General features: G+C 51.9%; 1 protein-coding gene across 1 annotated transcript; it reads left to right on the top strand.

Moving 5' to 3' along the window:
• The first annotated feature begins 3,405 nt into the window (after positions 1 to 3,405).
• On the top strand, positions 3,406 to 15,092 carry LOC128946674 (zinc finger protein 586-like). Its single transcript, XM_054290614.1, has 6 exons — positions 3,406 to 3,565; positions 11,981 to 12,035; positions 12,111 to 12,366; positions 13,641 to 14,325; positions 14,370 to 14,595; positions 14,789 to 15,092. The coding sequence occupies exons 1-6, from the start codon at positions 3,406 to 3,408 to the stop codon at positions 14,841 to 14,843; spliced, it is 1,437 nt and encodes a 478-aa protein (XP_054146589.1). The 3' UTR covers positions 14,844 to 15,092.
• The last annotated feature ends 480 nt before the right edge of the window (positions 15,093 to 15,572 follow it).

Here is a 15,572-nt window from a genome sequence, read left to right as displayed (position 1 = left end):
GCTCCCGCCAGTGGCGGCGCTTCCCCCTCTCTGGGCTCCCTACTTTGGGCTCCTGGAGGACACAGGGCTCTGCTCCTCCAGGCTGCCTCTGCCAGCAGCCGCCACCGGGACCCCCCGATGTCCCCCCGAGGGGCCTTTTCCACTAGGCCTTGGACTGCTTCATTCTCCAAACATCCCCCGAAAAAAACCCAATGCAGAGACCCCCCCCCCCCCCAGGATATCTGGGCCGAGCTCCCCCTCCCCAGTAACCATCTCATGGGTGGAGGCTCCAAATTCAGGGAGGGTTTGGAGGTGTTGAGGCACCTAAACCTGCACTGTCTCCCACAGGAGTGGCCAATGGAACAGCTGGGCTGGGGGCAAGCCACAAGGAAGGACTACCACAGTCACATTCCTGGATTCACTCCTCCACTGAGGAGCTTGCAACCTGGAGGGGATATCCCACAGGAGAGCAGCTCCATGTCACACCCCCAACACCTGCCCTGCTCCAGGGCTGAATCCAGAGCCTGCTTCTGCCTGCCTGAGAGCACAGAGGGAGCTGCAGGACATCTCAGCTCTCCCTGGATCCTTCTCTTCTCCAGGTGAGCACCCCAAGCTCTCCCAGCCTAGCTCCAGATCAGAGGGTCTCCAGCTCTTGGAGCATCTCTGGTGCCTCCTCTGGACTGGTTCCACCAGCTCCAGGTCGTTCCTGTGCTGGCCCCCAGGGCTGGGGCAGCTCTGCAGGTGGGGACTCACCTGAGTGGGGCAGAGGAGCAGAATCCCCCCCTTCTCTGCTGCCCACACTGGGGCGCAGTCCACGCTCGGGGGGGTTTAAGGACAAGGGCTTCCCTCTGCTTTCCTGGATCTGCCTTTGTCCCTTCTCTTCCTCTTCCTCCCACTCCTCCTTCTCCCTCAGCCCACCTCCTTCTCTTCTATCCCTTCTGGCTCTCCCCCTTTATCCTTCCCCTTCCCTCCCTTCTCCTCCCCCCTAACCCCTGCTCCCCCTCTCCCTTCATCCCTGCCCTTCCCTCCCTCCTCCTCCTCCCCCAGCAGCAGCCACACCCTCGGTGTCCCGTTCCCGCAGCCCTCGCAGCCCGTGGCAGGAGCGGGGATGGAGCCGTGACAGGTCGGGATGGGCAGCGCGGAGCTCTCGGCTGCTCCCAGCCACTGCGAGCAGGGGAACCCGGCCCGGGCCAAAGGAGAGGCAAACTGGGCAAAGTGGGGGCTGCACATCCAAACTGGGCCTTGCTGGGGACCCTGCCTGGCCGCTGCCAGCCCTTGGGGTTCCTCTAAGCACATCCGCCAGGGGGGGATGCACACAGGGCTGGGGGATCCCAGCAGTGGCTGAACTGGGACTGGATTCTACTGGGAGTGACTGGGAATGCCTGTGAGCATGCTGAGGGACACTGGGATATACTGGGAGTCTCTGTTAACCATACTCAGGTGACTGGAACCACACTGGGAACAGGTGGGACCATGCTGGGGAGAACTGGAACCCCATGCTGGGGGTACCTGGGAGCGAGTGGGAATGACTGGGTGTACACTGGGGACAACTGGGCATGACTGGGACCACGCTGGCAGGGACTGGGATCATCTATGGATTGGCTGGCACTATACTAGGGACAACTGAGATCACACTGAGAGGAACAAAGATTGATTGGAACCGTGCTGGGGGCTACTGGGATCCTACTGGGACCTCAGTAGGAGAAGCTGGCCAATGCTGGGAGTCACTGGCATCATACTGGGTCATTCTGGCAGCCACTGGGACTGCACTGAGGGTGACTGGGAGTGGCTGTCAGCAATTGGCATCAGGCTGCAAGCAACTCATGGCAGCTGGGAATGACTGGGAACATGCTGGGAGCAACTGGGATACACTGGGAGGGACTGAAACCACCCTGCGGGTAAATGGGAGCAACTGGAACCCTACTGGATGGTCATGGGAGCAGCTGTGCCCATGCTGGGGTCATACTGGGATCCTATGGGAAATGGCTGGGATCATACTGGGAGTGACTGGGAAGGTGCTGGCTCTGACTAGAACAATCCTGGAAGCGACTGGGAGCAACTGGGCCCCCACTGGGAGTGCCAGGGAGTCACTCTGAGCATGACTGCAATAATACTGGGAGTATCTGGGACTGACTGGGGTCATACTGGGGGTGACTGGAATCATACTGGGATTGATTGGGAGTGGCTGTGAGCGACTGGAATCGTGCTGAAAGCAACTAGGGGAAACTGGGAGCGACTGGAAGCATGCTGGGCCTGACTGGGATATACTGGGGGAGACTGGGAGTCACTGGGATCATATTGGAGGCTCCTGGGGTCATGCTGGCATTGACAGGGAGCAACTGGGATCATAATGGGGGCCACTGGCATCATACTGGGAGTGACTGGGATCATCCTAGAAGTGACTGGGATCATCCTAGAAGTGATTGGGAGCAACTGGGCCCACACTGGGAATGACAGGGAGTCACTCTGAGCATGACTGCAATAACACTGGGAGTATCTGGGACTGACTGGGGTCACACTGGGGGTGACTGGAACCATACTGGGAGTGACTACTGATCCTGCTGGGATCATCCTGGGAGTCACTTGGATCACATTTTGGGCAACTGCCAGAAGCTGGGATCATGCTGGAGGCAACTGGGAGGAACTGGGAAAGACTGGGATCATTCTGAGCTAACTAGAACTGTACTAGGCACACTGGGATATGCTGGGAGTGTCTGTGACCATACTGGGGGGATTGGAAACACACTGGGAACAGCTGGGACCATGCTGGGGGCAACTGGGAGCGAGTTGGACCATGCTGGGGGCAACTGGAAGTGATTGGGACCATGCTGAGAGGGTCTGGGACTATTCTAGAGACAACTGGGACCATACTGGGATGACAGTGACAGCAGCTGGATCCATACTGGGTGGGACTGAGATCACACTGAGGGTGATGGGAATCATACTGGGATTGACTTGGAGTGGCTGTGAGCAACTGGAAAGAAGTGGGAGTGACTTGGAGCAACCTGGGGGTGGCTGGGATAGAGTGGGAGAGACTGGGAATCACTGGGATTATATTGGAGGCTCCTGGGGTCATGCTGGCATTGACAGGGAGCAACTGGGATCACACTGGGGGCCACTGGCATCAGAGTGGGAGTGACTGCAAGTGATTTGAGTTACACTACAAGTGACCAGGATCATGCTGGGAGTGACTGGAGTTACACTGCAAGTGACTGGGATCATACTGGGACTGACCGGGATCATACTGGGACTGACTGGGATCATACTGGGAGTGACCAGGATCATACTGGGAGTAGCTACAATTGGACTGGGACTGTAGGGGGTGTGATTGGTCCCTGTCTGGGGGGTGCTGGGAGCTGCCAGGTGCATGCTGGGAGCCGACTGCACAGCCACTGGGAGGAACTGGGAGCAACTGGAAATGGCAGGATGCAGCTGCAGCAGCGGCAGCTCCCCGGTGGCCCCATGCCGGTGCCGCTCGTGGTGCCGGCTCTGGCTGTGCCGAGATCCCGCTGGAAGGGGATCCCAGCCAGGGACCACATTGACACCAACCGGGGGAACCCCGGGCCGGGCTCCGACAGCGCCACGGGCAGGGAACGCAGGGACAGGAGAACTGGGGGGACACCGAGATTTGGGGGCGGGGAGGGCACGGGGAAACCAAAGGGGGAACCAAAGGGAGAGCTGGGAGAGCAGGGAACGGGGTTTGGGGGTTCCAGGACTGAGAAAAGGGGAGGCTGCGGTGGGCAGAGGGGGGACGGGCTGGGCTAAGGGAGTTCCTGCATGCAGGAAAGGGAGCTCCAAGGGTCCCCAGTGTCCCCATTCCATGCAAAAGTTGGGAAAAGCCAGGATGGCTGGGAATAGGGGTCTCGGGTGTCCTTGGTGTGGAGGAGGGGGTAGGGAATAGGAAAGGCAGGAATAGGGGTCAAGGGGGTCTCTGGGGGAAGGAAAAGAGGGCTCTGGGGGCTGGGAGAGGCGGGATGGCCGGGAAGGGGGTGAGGGGTTGATCCTCTGCCCGGGAATGGGGGTGTGAGGGTTGTTGGTGCTGGATAAGGGGGTGCAGGGTGGATCCCATGCCCGGGAATGGGAGTGCGGGGGGATCCCGGTGCCCAGGAATGGGGTTTCAGGGCCCCCGCGGTGCTCCGGGATGGGCGATCAGAGAGTCCCGGTGCCGGGGGTGCCCCTCAGCTCTCGCCGCAACCCCGGGGCCCCAGCAGCGCCCCCAGCCCCAGCGCTGGAGCCATCGCGCTGCTCCTCCTCACTCCCAGTGTGATCCCAGTACGGTCCCAGTAGAACTCAGTCACCCGGGAGCTGCTCCCAGGATGATCCCAGTACAGCCCAGTCACTCCCACTGCTGCCATCCTCCCCACCCTTCGCTCCGTTCCGACCTGTCCCGGCTCCATCCCCGCTCCTCCCGCCGGCTGCGAGGGCTCCGGGACCGGGGCAGGAGGAGGAGGCAGGGAGGAAGAGGCGGAGCGGCAACAGGAAGCGGCGGGAGCAGAGCGCGGCCGGAATCGGGCGGCTCCGGCGCTGCCTGAACTCCGGACCCCGGGAGCATCGCCCCCCATCCCGCAGGTGCCCGGGGAGGTTCCCCCCTGTCCCAGCTGCTGGGGGTCCCACTTGGACTGGGGGTGCCCTGTCCACTCGTTGCCTGCCCTCCCCAGGCTGCTGGGAGACCCAGTTGGCTCCCAGCATGGGCCTGGTAGCTCCCAGTAACCCCCAGTCAGGGTCCAATCACACCCACTCTAACCCCAGTATGATTGTAGCCACTCCCAGTGTTATGAACAAAATTCGGTTAATATTTTTTTTGAGAAAAGTTACAAAAAAAGGCAGCCAGATCACTGTAGCTGCCGAAGCTCTTCGTGTTTTGTTATTGTAATCACGGGTCGTTGTCGTTAATGGTTGTTTTTGTATTAGTAAAAGCCCTGGCTGGGGCGAGTTAATGGCCCTCCTCAGACACAGTGAAGGGTGGGGACCTTCCCAAACTGTGAGGAGAAGGGACCTGGAGGGGGGGGGTTATGCAAAGTGACTCCAAGGACCAGAATGCTTTGTGAGACCCCCGACTCCAAACCCACGGAAAGACCCCAAAAACAACGAGCCACCTAAGATTTGAGAGACTGGAGTGATGTCTGGACGTGAGGAGCCAAATGCTGAGCCTGCAGAGACGCGGAACACCTTCGGAGCCTCTCGCCCTGACCAAGAGAGACGACCCCGGCGGTGAGACCAGGCTGACTGAGTGGGAGGAACACCATCTGGCGGGGATCAGCGGGCTCTAAAGGCTCCCACGAGGATCTGATCCCCAGCTCTGCCCCTAGTGGCAGAGCTGTGCATATCCTCCTTCTCTGAGTCGCCCTGGGAGAGAAGACGGATGCTGCAGAACTGTCGAGCTGCCCAATCCTGAGCTGATCACTTTTAATAAAGGCATTAAAAAGGAGAAGAAGTCTCCTGGCCCTGTTTATTTCACCCAGTATGATCCCAGTCACTGCCAGTCTGATACCAGTGCCCCCAGTGTGATCCCAGTTGCCCCCTGTCAATGCCAGCATGACCCCAGGAGCCTCCAGTGTGATCCCAGTGACTCTCTGTCTCTCCCAGTATATCCCAGTCACCCCCCCGCATGCTCCCAGTCACTCCCACTTTCTACCAGTTGCTTTCAGCACAATTCCAGTTGCTCACAGCCACTCCAAGTCAATCCCAGCATGATTCCAGTCTCTGTCACTGTGATCCCAGTCTAACCCAGCATGGACCCTGCTGCTCTCACTGTGATTCAAGTTTGATCCCATTTGCCCCCAACAGAGTTCCAATTGTTCCCAGTTCCTCCCATTATGATCCCAGTTAACCTGAGATTAGTCCCAGTCCCTCCCAACAGGGTCTCAGTCATGCCCAGTTGCCCTGAGCATTGTCCCAGTTGCCCCCAGCAAGATCCCAGCTGTTCCCAGTGTGGTTCCAGCCCCCCCCAGTATGGTTACAGGCATTCCGAGTACATCCCAGTTACCCCAGTAAGGTTCTATTTACCTCAGAATGATCCCAGTCTTTCCCAGTAACTCCCAGTTGCCACAGTTATAGCCTCAGTCTTCTCAGCATGGTTCCAGAACCTTCTAGACGATCCCAATTTCTCCCAATATATGCCCATTTTCCTCCCAACATGGGCCCAGTAGCTCCCAGTAAGCCCCAGTCAGGTTCCATTCATGCCCAGTATAATCCCAGTATGACTGTAGCCACTCCAGTATGATTCCAGTCACCTGCAGTCTAATCCCAGTTGCTCCCAGTCACTCCGAGTCACTCCCAGTCTGATGCCAGTACACCCAGTGTGATCTCAGTGGCTCCCAGCATGGGCCCAGCTGTTCCCAGTGTGCTTCCATCACTCCCCTATCATTACAAACACTCCCAGTATGGTCCCAGTTGAAACCAGTTGCCTCTGCTATAATCCCAGTCACTCCCCATATGATCCCAGTCCCTCCCAGCATGGTCCCACTCACTCCCAGTCGCCCCCAATGTGGTCCCAGCTCTCCCCAGCATGGTCCCAGCTGTTCCCAGTGTAATTCCAGTCCCCCCAGTATGGTTACAGACACTCCCAGTATATCCCAGTTGCCCCCAGCATATCTGCAGTCATTTCCAGGCACTGCCAGTGGCCCCGGTAAGGTTTCAGTTCTCCCAGTATGATCCCTCAGTCATGCCCAGTATATCCCAGTTGCTTCCAGCATGCATCCAGTCCTTCCCAGTTCCTCCAGTTTGCTTGCAGCATCATCCCAGTTTCTCTCAGTTGCTCCCAGTAGCCCAAAATGTGATCTCAGTCATTGACTTTGACCCCAGTATGATCCCAGTAAACTCCAGTTGGATCCCAGTCACATGCCAGCCCTCCCAGTGTGGTCCCAGTTGCTTCCAATGTCTCCCAGTATGGTCCCAGCTGCTTCCAGCATGGTTCCAGTTGCTTCCTAGATCAACCCAGTCAGTCCCAGTATGATGCCATTTGCTCCCAGCATGCTCCCAGTTGCTCCCATTCAGGCCCAGTATGGGGGAGGATGGGCAGGGTGTATTTTCAGTCGCTCTCAGATCCTCCCAGTATTAGTCCAGGCCCTCCCAGTATGATCCAAAGCTGAGGCCAGTGTGCTCCCAGTCCCTGCCAGTATGAACCAGTTGTGCTCCACATGGTTCCAGTTGATCTCTTTCACCCTCACTTTTGTTACAGTCACTCCCAGCATGTCGCAGGGTAGCCCAGTTCCCCCCAGCATGTTCCCAGTCACTGCCAGTTGGGTTTTGGAGGGGATGTTTGGAGAATGAAGCAGTCCAAGGCTGAGTGGAAAAGGCCCCTTGGGGGGACATCGGGAGTGCCGGTGGCGGCTGCCGGCAGAGGCAGCCTGGAGGAGCAGAGCCCTGTGTCTCCCAGGAGCCCAAAGTGGGGAGCCCAGAGAGGGCCGAGCGCCGTCATTGGTGGGAACCTCAAGAGCCCGGAGAGGGGCAGGGGGGACTCCTTGGAGCCGCTGCAGCCCCGAGCAGAGAATGAGGGGAGAAGGGAGCCCAGGAGCCCAAAGAGCCCCGGCATACCGAAATGGGGAGAGCCAAGAGGGGGGAGCTTTTGGCATTGCTGGGACTGCCAGCAGCCTGGGCAGGGTGGGCACCGAGGAGAAGGGGGACCCCCAATCCAAGCGTGACCCTAGCAACTGGGACAGGGGGGAACCTCCAAATACCAAAGGGGAGGGGAACTCCTGTGAGGCTTTTTCAGGGCTGAATCTTGGTGTTTGGGAGGTTTTTCTTTTCACCTGACAGGAAGCCCAGGTGTCCTGTGACTTGTAGAGATGGACATGGGCAGAGGGACCTTCAAACTCAACGTGTGTTGGGGAAGATGAAACAGGGAAGCCTTATAAATATGATTGTCTGGCAAAAGATTTTGATAATATGGAAAGTCTAAGCAAGATTGAGATGAAAGCAAGCGCTTAGATACCTTAGTTAGTGAACAATTGGAAAACAATGGTGAGGCCCGACTGAAGGTAATCCCCTTTTGATGAAACAATTCCATCTACTTGCAGACAGACCCAGGGGTCAGAGCAGAACCTACTAGCTCAGCAGGAGGAGTCCAAAGAGAAGTATTTATGGTTTGAAATGTAACACAGTATGGTGATGTAATGATTTTTATAGGCTGTATGTAAATGCTATGGGACTTATATCTTGCCCTAGATTGGTTAGTGAGAAATAGAATATTCAACAGAGAAGAAGATTCATTGTGTTGTAATAGGAACCTTACTCTCTTACGCTCCTACCCTCTTACTCCAGGATTTCCCATTGCCAGCCCCAGGGAAGGCTGCAAGGAAGAGGAAGATGCCCCAGGACCCTGAGGCAGGTGAGGAGGAAGTCAGTGCCCCTTTCCCCTCTGTGCTGTTCTGTTGGACATGAGGGGAGAACGACCATCCTATAATGCATTGAACTCAACTTTATTGATCAATCAATCACCTTAAATAACAATGGTAACGAACTTCATGCATATTCTGTAATCCAATTTCATAATAGGCTAACAGAGAAAACTCTAACCACTCCTCTTGTTTTAGAAACCTACAATTGTTTATTAAAAACAGAACCAGAGTTCCCAAAGCTTTCACATCTGTTCCCAGGGTGTCATCTTTTCCAAGAGATGGTGTTCCACTTGTTATGGGAGGACTGTCTGAGAACTTTATTGTTTATAAAAAGAGTCTAATTGTTTATAGAAATTAGAAGGCTGAGAACTGCGTTAGGAACTTTACTTTTTCCTTTTACTTTTCTCTCAATTGTATGTCTCATGGCCTTTTTCTTTAAGCCATTCTTGAACTAAACTCTCCACACTTTTCCCGTTTTTTTCTTTGAGAGAAAAGAGGTTAGCTTGCCAGGTCTTCTCTATCATCCTACCAACCATCTTTTGGATCCAACTGCAGAAGCAAGGTAAGATACTTAAAAGCAATAAAAGTACACCTAATATCCCTATAGCATATATTACAAGGTTTCTTAACCATGGTCCCAATCCTAAGCTTTTAAGCCATTCATCAATTCCCAATCCTTCTTCTTCCTTAAGGCTGTTAAGCCCTAGTCGTAGCTCTTTTAATTTAGCATGAATAGATACAGAATGATCAGATAAGTTCATGCAACACATCCCTTCAAACTCTTCGCACCCATGGCCTTGTGCTAGCAATAAAAAATCTATGGCAGCTCTATTTTGTAAAACAGCGTGATTAACACTTTGTACATCTGCAGTTAACATATCTAATATCTGTGATGTCTTATTCAATTCACCCTTAGCCCAACACCCTATTTGTTTTGCTAAAGTCATTGCTTTGCTTGCAGCACCCCATGGTAGGAGAGCTGAAACTATCACTTGTTTAAATTTACTCCAAAACAATGGATCTCCTATTTGACTACAGTCTAAGTTATGTAAGCTGCGCCTTTCCCTGCTAGTCTTATGACTTAGTTGCATCAGCACAGATATGTTAGGGTGGAATAATGATAATTTGCCCAAATAACAAGGTCCACCCTGCGGTTGGGCTGGTATTCCATTCCAGGCTCTATCTCCACAAATTAGAAATATTCCTGTGGGTAATTTCTTAGGTGTCATGATGCTAGAGCCTTTACACTGGTTATAAAGCTGTTTGGACACTATTTCCGGGCTTAGAGATGAATCCAGAGTAGCCCATGTCTGTTTATGCTGATTCATCCTTTGAAAATTAGAGTAATCAGAGCTGTAACTCCTCCAAGGCTGAGACAAAGCGTTGACTGATTAATCTGTCTAGCAAGTGTTATCCATACGTTAACTCTAGGTTGACTAAAATGTGCTACCTTTAATTCTTCAGCTACTACTATACTAAGCAATATAACAAAAGTGAACCTCATTTTTCTGTTTTTATATTGACCTTCTTTTTCTTCTCAGTTTTTAACCTTACTGTTCCTGACACCTGAAAACCACACCTTTGTAACCTTCTAATGCAGTTATCTAATGCTTGATTGGGATCTCCTCTTATAGGACCTACAACGGAATGTTGTGTTAAAGGCACCAGTTTTCTACACCTTATCGAGGCTATATATGATGCACTTTGAGCTTTAACCCTTTTCAAAATACACTGTACCTCCCACCGATAATAAGCCAAGATTTTCTGCTCATGAGATTCATAAAGGTCTAAAGCTGAGGCAGTGTTTAGATCCTGCTGAAAAATGAAGGCTCATGCTCTACTGACTCTGCTTAAACTTTATGCCCCAAGAATTACTTTGCTTGTTTTCTCTTTCATCAATAATTCTGAACTGAAAGCAGGACTAGAGTTAGACCATAGTAATAAGGTGCAACTTATCTTGAATTGTTAAGTCTAAGGATTTCTTTACAAAGTAAAGAATGCACAGATGTAATTCTAGGGCATAAAAGAATCTTGTGAAAAAAAAAGTAGTATTTCAGAAAGTAGGTAATAATAAGACTTCCATTAGGACTTCCCAAAAGGCAGACAAGTCAGCAGGTTTAGAAAATGCCTATGTGTATTCATTAGAGTAAGGGCAAACATTTGTCATTTTCTTGACTCTCATATTTTTAAAGCCAACAAACAGAGATCACTAGATAATTAACTTGCACACTTCTGTAAAAGCATGATCTGAGAAACTAAAGCTATTTCCCAGTAAGGAGTAGGACTTACTGTAGTATCTTTTTTGCAAATAAATAGGACCCTAGCAAACAAAAGATGCTTAGGGTTTTTCCATTTTTATCTTTTTACTGGTGTGTTCTGTGAGACAGACAATAAATACCATTGTAAGACCTATTTTTATCTAATAGAAACACTTGGAGCAAAACTTTAACAAATCTTCCTAACAAAAGAGTATGGCTTCCAGCTTTCAGCTCCCAGTAGGAAATAATATTTGATTCATATTCAGAGAATTAATAGCCTTTACAATTGGAGACGGGATGTCACTTGAAGACTCATAACTTTTAAAAAAGTGTTCTGGAAGATACAGACTTAGAAAGCAGCAATAAATTAATGCTCCAAGAATTTTAGAATATATGAAAGTAATTTACAGGATTAGCTGCTTTGAGGAAATTATGCCTAAAATAAATATACTAAACGGAATTATTAAAATAAAGTTAATTTCAGTTACTCATTCATCCTCTGGGAAGTCTAACGAGACTAATTATAGCAGACTTATTTGCAAAACATGTAAAATCACTTAAATCTAATAAAACTTAACAGAATCTAACTTAACTTACTTAATAAGACTTAAACTTAACGGGAGATAAACTTAACAGGACTTAACTGGCTTCAAATCCTACATAACTTAAACCTATATATAATTTAAACTTAACAGACTTCGAACTTCACCGAAAAAAAACTTAATGAACTTAACCTTAATAGTATTTAACATTTAACGGCACTTAATTGATAACTTAACTTAAACTACTTAATACCAGATAAAACTTACTATGAAAATAATATATAGCATTTACTATAACTTACAGGCCTGATTCTAAAATATTAAGCTAAAATAATCTTTCTCATGTTTTTGCTGCAGCAATTTTATACTTAAATACACTTAAACATAAGTTTATTCAAGGTATACCTGTGAAAAAATTCTTTTGAATTCAGTGCTTGCTTTTACATCTATCACATCTAAACAAAGCTTAAAGAATACAAAAACCACAGTCATTACATCTTACTTCTACAATCACTTTAGCACATCCTGAACAATTTTAAATTTTTCAAAACACAGCTTTAGAGTCTGATATTCCACCACCTGAGCTATCCGGGCTTCTGATGTAAAAGTCTCTGCTAACACAGGTGATTCCAAGGCAGCATAACCAATGCTGAGCCAAAATTAACTGAAATTTGACTCCCGCATTCATTTACGCTGATTTCTGTTTCACAGTCTGTGCTGGGAAGATCAAAAATTTCCTTTAACTTCGCTTGTTTACCATCACTGGTTTCTCAATTGCAACAGAGATCTTTCCCTTTTGTTGACAAAAGTTCACAATTATTACGACTGTTAGGTCATAAACTGTAGCTTTTGCCGGCTGCAGGACGGAGGGAGAAACGCTCCCGCCTGAAAAAGCGCTCCGGTCCTGCGGCGCTCGTGTCGGAGCGGGCGAAAACCCCCCCCCCCGCGCTGCGCTCTTTGTTTACTCACTGGCAGGACTGACTCCGCTGCAGGCACCGCTGCACCCGTGGCTTCCCCCGCGGTGGCGCGGTCGCTCCCCCCGCGGCCCTCGGCTCCTGCGGCGCCGGCTTCTTTGGTTGCTCCCCCTACGGCACGCTTCGGTCGCTCCCGGCGCGGCTCCCGGGGCGGCGCGGCTCGGTTCCTGCAGCGGCGGCTTTGATCCCGGGGCGGCGCGGCTCGGCTTTCGCGGCGGCTCCGCTCTCGGGGTGGCGTGGCTCGGCTCCCGCGGTGGCGGTGCACCCGTGCCGAGTTCGGAGTAGCACAGCACCGCAAGCGCCATGAGCTGCGGCTGCTGTTTTGCACTCAGAGACGTAGTGAAAAAGTGCACCGTACATCACCCGCCATGGCTTGCTTAGCTTCTTGACAGTTTTATCACTCTCCAAAGCAGCCTCCCACAATAAATCACCGAATTCACGCCATCCCGTTAAGTCGTAAACCATACGGAAAATCCATTTATCATAGCCGTAAGTCCAAAGTCCTTTTAAATCCTTTTGCCAATTCATCCCCTTAATTTGCCTCTTTTGCAAGAAAGTAATAAAAAGTTCATATGCGGTTTGCCTTTCCATACCTATAGAAGTGCGCACTTTGCAGCTCCTCAAGGCTTCGGACTGCACGTACCAGCCGAGACCCGTCTATACGGTCGCTCGGGGCCGGCGCGTCTCGGCGGGTTTCCTCCACTTTGTTTATTCGCGCTTATTGCCATTCCGCGGCTGCTTCTCGGAACCTGGACAAATCCTCACCTCCCCGTGGCGTTCGCAATCCCTGAAAGCGTTCGCTATCACGTCGGGGTCACCATTTGTTGGACATGAGGGGAGAACGACCATCCTATAATGCATTGAACTCAACTTTATTGATCAATCAATCACCTTAAATAACAATGGTAACGAACTTCATGCATATTCTGTAATCCAATTTCATAATAGGCTAACAGAGAAAACTCTAACCACTCCTCTTGTTTTAGAAACCTACAATTGTTTATTAAAAACAGAACCAGAGTTCCCAAAGCTTTCACATCTGTTCCCAGGGTGTCATCTTTTCCCAGAGACGGTGTTCCGCTTGTTATGGGAAGACAGTCTGAGAACTTTATTGTTTATAAAAAGAGTCTAATTGTTTATAGAAATCAGAAGGCTGAGAACTGCGTTAGGAACTTTACTTTTTCCTTTTACTATTCCCTCAATTGTATGTCTCATGGCCTTTTCCTTTAAGCCATTCTTGAACTAAACTCTCCAACACTGCTCCATCTCCCAGCCCAGCACGGCCCCGGCTGCAGCACAGCCCTGGGGGGATCTCCTTGCCCTTGCCTGTGGCACGGAGGCAAATCCCATCCTGTCCTTGTCCTTCCTCCCCCAGAGAAGGAGCTGAGCATGGAGAGCAGGGAGGACAAATGCCCGCGGCAGAACCTGGTGGCAGAGGCCGTTTTGAGTGGCTCCACGGCACAGGAAGCCAACGAGGAGGAAAAGGCCCGGAGATGCTGCATGAGGAGGGGCTGCAAACGCAGCTGGAGGGGATCTGAGGGGGAAAGAGCCAGCCTGGGCCAGGAAGGCAGCCGGAGATGGAGCCAGAGCTCGGAGCTGGTGCTCCATGAGAAGCTCCATGATGGGGAGAAGCCCCACACGTGCGTGGAGTGTGGGAAGAGCTTCAGCTGGACCTCAAGCCTGATCCTGCAGCAGGTGATCCACTCTGGTGAACGGCCCTATGAGTGTGAGTGTGGGATGATCTTCAGACGGCGCTCTCACCTGATCAGGCACCAGGTGATCCCCACCAGGGAGAAGCCCTACCAGTGTGGGCAATGTGGGAAGAGCTTCAGCAGGAGCTCCGGCCTCATCGAGCACCAGAGGACACACACTGGAGAGAGGCCGTACGAGTGTGCAGAGTGTGGAAGGAGATTCAGCCACTATTCTGCACTGATCGTGCACCTAAAGATCCACACTGGGGAGAGGCCCTACGAGTGTTCCAAGTGTGGGAAGAGGTTTAAGACCAGCTCCTATCTCCTCCTGCACTATTGGATTCACATGGACGAGAGGCTCTTCCAATGCCCTGAGTGCGGGAAGGGATTCAGGGACAACTCCACCCTCATGCAGCATCAACGCATCCACACCATGGAGAGACCCCATGAGTGTGAGGAGTGTGGGAAGAGCTTCAAAAGGAGCTCCTACCTGATCAGCCATCAGATGATCCACAATGGGGAGAGGCCCTACGAGTGTTCCGAGTGTGGGAAGAGCTTCAGCCATAGCTCCAGCCTGAGTGTTCCAAGTGTGGGAAGGGCTTTACGAGCAGCTCCCATCTCCTCCTGCACTATCAGATTCACACAGAGGAGAGGCCCTTCCGCTGCGCCGACTGTGGAAAGGGGTTCATGCAGAACTCCCACCTCATCATCCATCAGCGCATCCACACTGGGGAGAGGCCCTATGAGTGTCCCCAGTGTGGGAAGAGCTTCTCCAGCAGCTCTCACTTGACCCGAAACCAACGGAGGCACCGGTAAGGGAAGCCCTGGGAGTGCCCCGAGTGCGGGAAGAGCTTTGTGCGCTGCTCCAGCTCCATCCCCTACTGGAGGAGCCACTTTGACCACATCCGTGGTCACTCACATTCTCTGTGATCCATGTTGGCAACACACCTGGCTACTTCTCCTTTTCGTTTGGCCTTAATTTTTTTCTCTTCTCCCTCTCTGCAGTCCAAAAGCCAAGAGGGATGGATCTGTCACCTCAAAACCACTCAAATCCCAGTGAAAACTGCTTGATCTTACCCGGAAAGGATTCAGGCCCACATCAAAACGGTTTTTTCCCACCTCAAACAAACTCTACCTCTTTACAAATTCACTTGATTCCACAGCCACTGACATGGCTTAGATGGAGTTGGGAAGAGATTGGGAGATGTGGGATCTCAATTTCAAGTGCTGGGATCTCAATTTCAAGTGCTAGGGACTGGGTGTGTGGGATGTATTTATAGCAAATAAAACTCCCAGACTTACTGCTTTCTCTCTGCTTTCTCTCCCGTCATGTTCAGTCCGTTGCAGGTCTGTTTGCAGAGTGCCGTTCCCAGAGTGTCCCCTCACACTTGGCGCCCTTGGCCTGAGCCCGCCACTTTCCCCTCACGGTTCCGCTCTTTCCCTGCCCCCTTCCTCCTCACGGTTCCTGCCCTTTCCCTGCCCCCGTTTCCCATCACGGTTCCGCCCTTTCCCTGCCCCGTTTCCCCTCACGGTTCCGTCCTTTCCCTGCCCCCTTTCCCCTCACGGTTCCGCCCTTTCCCTGCCCCCTTTCCCCACACGGTTCCGCCCTTTCCCTGCCCCCTTTCCCCTCAGGGTTCCAGTGGGTTATGGGGGAGGAGGAGGGGGAGGAGGGATGGAAGAGGAGGGATGGAGGCGGAGAGAGAGCAGCGATGGAAGGAGGAGAAGGAGGTGGGGTTAGGGAGGAGGAGGAGGAAAAGGGATGGAAGAGGCGGGATGGAAGAGGAGAAGG

Source organism: Melozone crissalis, unplaced genomic scaffold, assembly GCF_028551555.1.
Source record: "Melozone crissalis strain CALT ecotype California unplaced genomic scaffold, PUWL_Pcris_2 ptg000082l_1, whole genome shotgun sequence".
Lineage (NCBI taxonomy): Eukaryota > Metazoa > Chordata > Aves > Passeriformes > Passerellidae > Melozone > Melozone crissalis.
The sequence above is the reverse complement of the archived record's forward strand: the minus strand, read 5'-3'. Positions and strand labels throughout refer to the sequence as shown.

What these genes read in the sequence shown, in the direction of transcription:
- LOC128946674 (XM_054290614.1), top strand. Translation starts at nt 3,406, where the DNA reads ATGCAGCTGCAGCAGCGGCAGCTCCCCGGTGGCCCCATGCCGGTGCCG. An exon ending in GGGCTCCGACAGCGCCACGG is followed by an intron (nt 3,566 to 11,980) that starts GCAGGGAACGCA and finishes TGCCGGCTGCAG; the next exon opens with GACGGAGGGAGAAACGCTCC. An exon ending in TGGCGGTGCACCCGTGCCGA is followed by an intron (nt 12,367 to 13,640) that starts GTTCGGAGTAGC and finishes GAGGGGGAAAGA; the next exon opens with GCCAGCCTGGGCCAGGAAGG.